Genomic DNA, 10481 nt, shown 5'->3' on the forward strand with positions numbered 1-10481 from the left:
ATATAGTAGTTCCGAAATTCTTCAAACTTACAGGGTCTTACATCCATATCTTCATGTATACCCTTAATCCCTTCCAACTCATATGGTATTACTTCGACTAATGCTAACGTTAATGTACGGGATGTAACAACTAGCGAGGTGTTAGCAGCAACCATTGGAAAGATGGTCTAAGCAAATGTTATTTCCTATCGAAGAGACGAACTTCATGTAGAAGGTGTGGATCATAATAAAGCCCTGCACATCACAGTCAAGAACGAGGATAAAGTGGTGTCTTGAGTGCTTGTTGATGGAGGATCCGGAGTGAATATCTGCTCACTTTCTACTCAACAAGAGTTGGATATCCATTTGACAGAGGTAAAGGAAAGTCATGTAAGAGTGAGAGATTTTAATGAGTCTCAGAAAGACGTCATTGGAGAGATCTACTTAGCCTTGCAGATTGGACCAGTTGCGTTCCCAATACTGTTTCAAGTAATGGACATTTTGTCTTCATATAACATGTTGCTAGGAAGGACCTAGATACACATAGCAGGGGAAGTTCCGTCTACCCTCCATCAATGTATAAAGTTCGAGTGGGATTGTCAAGTGATTGTAATTCACGGTGAATGGAGCCGGTCAGCTTATGTAGAACATGTAGTTCCCTTCATAGAAGGATTGGATGGGGTCGCCTTTCATGCGGTCGAGATCATGAAGACCGCGGAGATAGAGAATAATGAGCAGAATCTAGGTATGCAATCTCCATACAGATCGAAGATGGAAATAGGAGAGATGATGAAGTACGAGGGCCAACCAGGGACCAGTCTAAGAGCCTATCAGATAGGATAACAGAGACGATTGAGCCGAAAAGGAAGAAAGGGTACTGCTTGCTTAGGGTATCAACCTCCAACTAGAAAGACTTACACTAGTAACTTTGGGAAGAGGGATTTTGTGCTAGAGCGTGTTCCGGGTTTGAGTCGAGTTCAACACCAGAAGATGACATTGTTGATGGAATGGGAAGATTATTCGTGACTACGATCGAGGAATGTCGCGATGAAGCTGATATCAAGACACCGACCATTCGAGATGCTGAAATAGGAGAGGCTTTACAGAATTGGACTGCCAACCCATCTCTGGTTCACCAAGAGTCTTGGTAGTATGGAATTGTAGAAATTTTGAAAAAATGCACGGTCTATTGAGGCTTGAGCTGTGCCTGTACTTTTTTATCAATTTCCTCCTTGAACGCTTAAACATTTCTCCTTTGATGAAATAAAGGAATCACCATTCTTGAAATCATTGCAACCCCTTTTTTTCTCTTATTTATATTCAGTAATCAAATCGATAAAAACTGCTCTGCGATTATGACATGTAAAGAAACCCTCAAGGAAAACTATCCAGACTACAAGGATTACTAGAAGAGCATGATGCCTAATAACCTCCTGCAAGAGATCGAGCGGTTAGAGAGCCAGAAGAAGACTAACCTTGATGAAATGGAAATAATCAACTTGGGAAGAGAAAAATATGTGAAAGAAACTCGAATCAGTATCCACTTAGAGGCAGAACAAAGGGAAGAATTGGTTGATATCCTCCGACAATACGTCGATGTGTTCACTTGATAATATGACGACATGCCTGGATTAAGTACCAACATTGTCTCGTACCGGTTGTACACTGATCCGCTAGACCACCAGTCAAACAAAAACCTAGAAAGATAGATTTGAGTTTGAGCATAAAAGAAGAATTCACTAAGTAGATAGGAGAAAATGTGGTGGGAGTCACCAATTATCCTACATGGTTGGCAAACATCGTACCGGTACCAAAGAAGGTTGGGAAGATCAGGTTATGTGTGGACTATCGAGATCTCAACAAGGCTAGTCCAAAGAATGATTTTTCTCTACTGTGTTGACACCCAATTTTTTCCTCATATGTTTCAAATATGCATATATACTTTCAAAATAGTGCATGAGCATCATCAAGTATTTTTCCTAATTTTTCATAATTTTTAAAGATCTTTAATAAATTTATTCCCATATTGTCTTGTATAAATAATCATTAAAATCATCACAAATAATATTTTATGATGATTTTATCATCTAACTCCATCATTTATATCCATATTAAGCCTTAAATATTTTTATGCATTTATTACAATTATATTTGCATCTTTAGGCTAAAAGTGTATATTTTGCAATAATAGCCCTTATATACTTATAATTACTTTATTTATGCAAAAAATAACTTTTTATATTTTTATAATATTAAATAATTGTTATTAACCATTTTTATGCACAAATAATATTTTTACTATTTTAATTATCATTTTTTACAAATTATTTTACTAATTAAAAATGGGTATTTAACTGATAGCCCTAAATTCCTATTTTTCGAACCTAGGCTACCCAAACCAGCCCAATTACCTAAAATACACCAGCCCAATGTCCCAGCCCAAACCAAATAACCCCTAACCCAATAACCCAACCGATACCAATTTAATTGACTTGCTCCAGCCCCTCTTTAAAATCCTGGCCGTTGATCTCAGAGATCAACGGTCCACATTTAACCTCACCCTTTTAATTATCCAAAATTCCTAACCCTAACCCTATTTCTCACCACCCGCCGCCCCTAAATGCTCTCTACTCCTCTCCTCTCTTCTGAAACCCTAGCGCCATCACCCCTAAATCTCTGATATTCCGGCTCAAACATGGAATCAATCTATGATTTACTTACCTATTTTGTGTTACTCTATCATTATACGCTTGTATATGGTATTACTTAGGTTCTTGCCCTATTTTTCACAAGAACTACCTCAATAACGGGTAGATTCACCCTTATTCTGTGAAGATCTGGATGATTTTTCGTCCATATACATATTTTATTAAACAATTCTTGCATCTTTTGTCCGATTCAAAGCATCAGTCTCAACTAGGGTTTGAGACCTTTCCTTGTTCTTTACTGACTTCTGATCGATACTCTTTCCTTTCTCGTATTTGACTAATATTTTCCTTATTTCTGTTTAATCTACCGTGTTTCCTTTATTTTTTTCCTTATTTTGCCCTAAATCCGACTGTTAATCGATTCTTGTGTGATATTTTCCTTATTCTCTGTTGTATCCCCTTGTTTTAAGTGTTACTCGCATGATTACATGTCATTATTCTCTGTTAATATACTGAACTCTTTGTTATGTATTATTTGCCCTAAAAAAATCAGATCCTAATTGATTCTGTGTTTGATACTTACCATGTTTCATGTTTATACTATACTACTATATAAACCCCTCCCCTTTCCCCTTTAGGGGACGGAAAAAAATCAATAGACTCTCACTGAAAACTTAGGTTTTGGCTATGTATTCTCTTTGCTCTCTCGTTTGATTCTGGTCTTGGCCGGCTGAAAGCCAAGGCCAAGTAATTCTGGGTTCTCGACTATTGTGGTGTTATTCTTGCTTTTCTTGCCCGACTGGTGAGTGACTATCTTTTGTCATTTCATTCCTATGTATCCATGAACTGTATTTATGATCCAACATGTTTAAAGTCCATTTTGAGCATGATTCTACCACTTCTATGTTCCTATGATTTCCTTTAGCCCTATAATTGATACTGTTAGTTTTGAGATTGGTTGTTTTTGTTTGAATAATATGAATCCTCATAGAGGTTAGCCTAATGTCTTTTAACCTGTTTCGTGTATGCTATTTTGTTAGTTCTGAAATTATCCTGAACTTAGCATCTTTAGGATAATATTAGCATGTTCATCAGTTAATCAGTCCTGAGCCTTGTCAAACTTGATTGTTATTAAACCTTACTTTGTCATGTACCCTGATAACTTGCCTTCTAATGTGTTTTGCATCCATTTGGGTTCATGTGATTATATGACCGCTTGCCTTAATACATTGTCCAAATGGTTTCTATGATTGAACAAAGCTGCCCTAAAATGTTAGCATGTACACTTAGCCTAATTAGGTCTTTCAGATTTTAACCTTTTAGATACTGTATATAAACAACCTTGTAAGTCTTGCCAATTTGTCTTCTTAATGCAATTCTACCTATATGTTATGTATTTTTTAAACTCTATCATCAAACCTGTTTTAAAATTGTCTCCTTTTATATGCTGCTACTTCTAAACTCCCACTCTTAGATCTTTAAGGTTCTATCCTTCACCTCCACAGAGTGAGCACTGCTCGGGATCCATGTGAGACTCTTGTGAACTCTGACATATTGGGGTTTGGTTCCTAACCTCCTTTGAACTATTTCTGAGCATTTGGTCCTTTAGTGTGAGCATTGCCCTGGGTTCTTGAAGCCCTTGGGAACTTTGACACACTGAAATTTGGGTTCTGTGTGCTATGGGTGAACACTCACCACTGATTATTGTGTACCTGTGAAAATGAGCCTTGGAGCTGCTGTGGTTTGAAGGCCTGGACTGCCCCGGTGTATTTGGGCCTGTTGTAGGCTCTCTATAGCTTATTTCATTATTGTGTAATCCATCCATTAATCTGGTTTGTAATAATTTTGTAACAAACAATTCTGGGGTATTTAGTAAATTGGGAAGGGTTTCTTATTTTCATTTGCAAAGTCGGGTAGAAATCCTGCCTATAGGGTCTCTATTTGTGCTGTTAATTCTGCTTAAAAGTTCCACATTATGTTGTTATGTTTTAGAAATCCTGCCTATAGGTTCTGTGTTGCATTTACATATTAGAAATCCAGCCTATAGGACTAACGCTATGATCTGTTAGAAATCCTGCCCTTAGGTGTATCAATTTGTCCAGCAATTCTGTGTTAGCAACCATGCCCATAGGATCAATATTTGGCTTAATTCTTTTCTGGCTTAATGTAAATTCTTGCTCATATACTGCTCAATTCTAGAAATCATGCCTATAGGGTAAAAAATTAGATCAGTGCTAGAAATCATGCCTATAGGTTAAAAAATAGAAATCATGTCTATTAAAACCAGTTCAAACCTAGAAATAATGCCTATAGGGTAATAATCATTACACTCGTAGAAGTCATGTCTATGTGATTCTATTAACTGGTTCGGAATCTGACAGTCACTGTCAATCACTTAGACAACATACCTATAGGGTTTAACAATAATTTTTGACTTATGATTGTGATTTACTGTCATTCATTAACGCTTGAAGCGCCCAGATATTTTACTGAATTAAAATCAGTAGAAAAATACATGTAGGCCCTAATACTCGCATTAAGAACTGAATCTACATATTGTTGCTCGCTTTATCACATATATATCCTGCCCATAGGACTCCGAGATTAATAAAGCCTGCTAAATCAGTTGCGTGCATTTGCTGTTTACATGCGGAGGTTATTGCTGAGCCCATATCTGCTTTTATTTGAAAAGTCCTAATTGTTTTGCTTGTCGCCTAGTATTTTACAATTTTGAGAACCTTAGGCCTAGTCTAGAACCACCCAAATAGTAGGTCCAAAACCTCCTGGACATAGACATGGGACGAGTAATGCACGCATAGGGCACGACTTAGAAATGATTAGTACGCTTCAGGTAAACAACTTAAAGATAGTAATTGGGTAGCAGGAGATGATAGTCTGTGCCTGCTAAATAATATCAGTAACACCCCGTCCCGAGGGGGTTACTAAATATTATTTATGTTGTACGGGTTGATCCTTTAGGCTAAAAAATTTAGGACCCCCCCCCCCCCTTTCCTTGTCTTTCGATCGATTATTCTTGTATTAGTAATTCCTTGTTTCTTAGCTTTGATCACATAGAATAATTCGCATAATTTAAGTTCGGCCGAGACCCACCATTGTGGACCTCGAGGGGTGCCTAACACCTTCCCCTCAAGATAATTTGAGCCCTTACCCGATCTCTGGTGATGCAAAATGGTATAATCTTAGTTATTTGCTATAGGTGCCCTAACGCACCTTAATCCGTTAGGTGGCGACTCGAATAACCAATTCCTTTCCCCACTCTCTCAAAAGGAGTTGTCAAAATGTCAAAACCCGATTTCACGAGAAAAAGGGGAGCGACATACTGAAAATTCATATCCTCATCAACAATTGTGCAAAGCATGAGTTGCAGTCATTCCTTGATTGTTTCGCCAGGTACCACCAGATCCTGATACACGAAGAAGATGCGGAGAAGACAACGTTCACTATGCCATGGGGACTTTATCGCTATAGATTCATGTCGTTCAGCCTCGAGAACGCTTATGCTACATACATGAGGGCCATTATGACCCTCTTTCACGACATGATCCACAAGGAAATCGATGATATGTGGATGATGTCATCATCAAATCTCGGAAAAATGCGGAGCATTTGAATGACTTGAAGAAATTCTTAGAACGATTACGGAGGTACAGTTTGAAGTTGAATCCTGTGAAATGTGCATTCGGAGTCCCCACCAAAAACCTGCTAGGTTTTATCGTCAGCAGGAAAAAGATAGAGTTGGATCCTTCAAAATCGAAGCCATTCAACACTTGCCTCTGCCTATGAGCAAGAAGGACACGATGAGCTTGCTCGGCAGATTAAACTACATCAGCAGGTTCATAGCCCAGTCGTTGGTAATCTATGAGCCTATCTTCAAGTTGTAAAAGAAGGATTCCGCTACAAAATGAATGAAAGAATGTCACAAAGCGTTCGACAATATTTGTCAAATCCACCAGTGTTAGATCCTCCCGAACCGGGGAAACCGTTGTTGCTCTACCTGTCTGTTCTGGATAATTCATTTGGATGTGTGTTAGGACAACACGATGAGACTGGTAGGAAGGAGCAATCTATCAATACTTAAGCAAGAATTTTACACCGTTTGAAGCAAGATACACTTTGTTAGCGCGGACCTATTGCGCTTTGACTTGGATCGCTAAGAAGTTAAGGCACTATATGTTAGCATACACCACATATCTTATATCACCACTCGTTCCGCTCAAGTACATCTTCCAAAAGCCGATGCCTACAGGAACGTTGGCCATATGGCAGATTCTTCTTAGTGAGTTCGATATCGTGTACATAACCCAGAAATCTATCAAGGGACATGCATTAGCCGACCATCTCGCGTAGAACCCAGTGCAGAAGGATTATGAGCCTCTCACTACATACTTCCTAGATGAAGAAGTGTTGTTCTTAGGGGAGGATATTGCAGAGTCATACCCAGGGTGGAGAATGTTTTTCGATGGAGAAACAAACTTTAAAGGTGTAGGGATTGGGACAGTCCTGATTTCTGGGTTAGGGAGCATTACCCGGCTTTAGCTAAGATAATGTTCCCTTGTACCAATAATAAGATATAGTATACAGCGTGCATCCTCGCGATTAGGATGGCAGTCGATATGAATATCAAGGAACGTTTGGTCATAGGAGACTCTAATCTATTGATACATCAAGTTCAAGGCGAATGGAGAACCAAGAATATCAGGATCTTTCCAAACCTACACTGTGTGAAAGAGTTGTGCAAGAAATTCACCAGGATTAGTTCAAACATGTTCCCAGAATTCACAATGAGTTCATCGATGCTCTTCCTTATCATCGATGATCCAGCATCCAGATAAGAATTACAATGACCCCATCGAGATAGATGTTTGGGATCAACATGCATACTGTTTCCCTGTAGACGAAGAGCCAGATGGTAAGCCATGGTACTATGACATCAAGAGGTTCCTCGAAGCAAGAAAAATACCCAAAGAATGCCACCAATGATCAGAAACAAGCATTCAGAAGGCTAGCCAACCACTTTTTCTTAACGGGGAAGTCTTGTACGGGAGGACACCGGAATTGGGTCTGTTAAGGTGTGTAGATGCTGCAGAAGCAACAAGACTACTGGAAGAAATACACGCAGGAACATGCGGACTTCACATGAATGGTTTCACTTTGGCCAAGAAGATTTTAAGAGTCGGATAATTTTGGATGACCATGGAAAGCGATTATATCCGTTACATGTAGAAGTGCACCAATGCCAGATTCACGGGGATTTCATCCTGGTTCCACCTAATGAGCTGAATGTAATGGGTTCTCCTTGGTTGTTTGCCGCTTGGGGCATGGACGTGATTGGACCTACAGAACCCGCCGCATCAAACGAACATTGTTTCATCCTTGTAGCCATTGACTACTTCACCAAATGGGTCGAAGCTTCTACATACAAATCCATTACAAAGAAGGTGGCAGCAGATTTCGTCCGTAACAACATAGTCTGCCGATTCGGGACGCCAGAATCAATCATCACTGACAATGCAACCAACCTCAATAGAGATCTCACGAGGGAGATTTGTAAGAGGTTCGGAATCATCCAGTGTAATTCCACAGCTTACCGGCTGCAAATGAATGGAGCAGTTGAACCAGCCGACAAAAACATGAAGAGGATCTTGCAAAAGATAGTGGAATATCAAAGGAAGTGGCACGAGAAATTATCCTTCGCTTTATTGGTTTATCGGACCACCATGAGAACATCCACCGGAGAAACACCATACATGTTCGTATATGGTACCGAAGCTGTGATACCCGCAGAGATAGAGATACCTTCTTTAAGTGTCTTTCAAGAAGCCAAGTTGGATGACCCAGAATGGATACGAGTCAGGCAGGAGTAACTTATGCTCATCGATGAAAAGAGAATGGGCGCAGTATGCCATGGTCGATGGTAGGATGGCCAACGCGTTCCACAAAAAGGTGAAAACCTCGTCAATTCACATCGAGGCAGTTGGTTTTGAAGAAGATATTACCTTATCAAGAAGAACCCAAGGGAAAGTTCGCGTTGCATTGGCAGGGTCCTTATGTGATCCATCGAGTGTTCTTGGGAGGAGCATTATCCTATCAGAAATTGACGGCAGATTCAACGCAAAGCCTATCAAATTAGCTGCAATCAAGAGATAATACATTTGAAGACAATAGAATTAGGGTTTGGTTGTAACAGAACTACGCCCGACCTAACTTCCTATGGTTGGATACATTCCCACGTAGGGTTCGGTATCACTCCTTATCTCCTTTCTTCTTGTGTAATAGAAAAACCAAAAAGTATATTGTATGTACTTAGAACTACGCCATGACTTGATTTCCTTTGGCAGGAATATGTAGGCAATCCACGTCGAATTTAGTCATCTATTGTAATTGAACTACGTTCTGGCCTGATTCCATTTGGATACGTGGGCAGTCTAAGTCAGACTCGACCACTTCATTTCTATTTCTTATCATTTTGCATCTATTGTAATCAAACTACGTTATGACCTGATTCTATTTCGATACGTAGACTGCCTAAGTCAAGCTCGATCATCACCATAATTCATTTATCATTCTATTACCCTCGAACTACGTTCAAACCTGATTCCGTTCAGATACGTAAGCAACCTAAAAAAGGTTCGGTCATAAATCTAGGAAAGCCTTTGTAATGCATTTGTTTAGATTAGGACACAATCATGACATCAAGGAGTTACATCATCAAGGGCATCTCCGGGAATCGACATCAACAGGATAGAGCCATATAAAAACAACGTTCACGTCAGTGGGAACTTCTAAACATGTCATAATCTGGAACGACGGCACTTGCAATAAAAATAAATAATTTTGGAAATATTTTCAAGAAAAAACTATCCTTCCACCTACCGAACTTCGTGGAAAAATTCACCAGATCCGGGGCAAGGCCAGGCTTGCAATCAACACAAACCGACACCCCCTACCCCCCCCCCCCTCTACTAAGGATTTTTCTTTGAGTGCAGGACAGACAGAAGAGGAAGAATGCTGGGGCACACTCGTAACAATGATGTACCCGCTACTCTCTCATGAACCTTTATCTTTTTTTCATTAATTCAGTTTATTTTCTCATACGATTGAAGACTAACTTCGAGTTCTTTGAAAGTATTTTGAAGCCAGGTCTCCGATGCAATCGAAGCCATGTACATAGCAAACCATCTGGTCAACCAATCAGAGCGCCTTGTACATAATGAGCTACCGACCCGGCTAATCGGAGCCATGTATATTGCAAATTTGCTCAATCAATCAGAGAACCTTGTACAAATCGATCCTCCAGCTTCGCCAATCAGAGCCCTATATATAGAAAATTATTCGCTTCGCCAACAGGAGCACCTCGCACAGACCACCGTCACTTCACCATATCGGATATTCCAAGTAGATAGTTGCAAATTTCGTCGCTAACTTCGCCAATCGAAGGATGGAACGTCCTATCCCGCCATGCCTTCTGCCGATCGACGGTCGCAGTTTAGTTTTGCAGTCAAGAGTACCTATTGGGCATGATCCTTTATTTCTTCGTTTATCTTGAATGTTTTGACGTTTTATTTATGCAGCTTACATGCATTTTACATTTTCAAGTCAAATACTCCCATCTTGTACAGATATTTACATTTCAAGTCAACTACTCCCAGCAGGAGAATTTACATTTCAAGTCAACTACTCCCGTCACGAGGAGATACTCCCATCGCGTGGAGACTTAATGCTCCAAAAGCTGTGGAATGGTACACAGCCCGGCTAACAATCAAGTCAAATCCAAAGGCCCATCCCCGGAATCGCAAATAATGCTCCAGAGCTCGGAGATTTCAGATTCAAATA

At 39.8% G+C, this 10481-nt stretch overlaps 1 protein-coding gene across 1 annotated transcript; it reads left to right on the plus strand.

The window, feature by feature from the left end:
• The first annotated feature begins 7771 nt into the window (after positions 1 to 7771).
• Positions 7772 to 8512, plus strand: LOC109208968 (uncharacterized protein K02A2.6-like). The gene has a single exon (XM_019372129.1). The coding sequence runs from the start codon at positions 7772 to 7774 to the stop codon at positions 8510 to 8512; it is 741 nt and encodes a 246-aa protein (XP_019227674.1).
• The last annotated feature ends 1969 nt before the right edge of the window (positions 8513 to 10481 follow it).

Source organism: Nicotiana attenuata, unplaced genomic scaffold (genome assembly GCF_001879085.1).
Source record: "Nicotiana attenuata strain UT unplaced genomic scaffold, NIATTr2, whole genome shotgun sequence".
NCBI classification, from domain to species: domain Eukaryota; kingdom Viridiplantae; phylum Streptophyta; class Magnoliopsida; order Solanales; family Solanaceae; genus Nicotiana; species Nicotiana attenuata.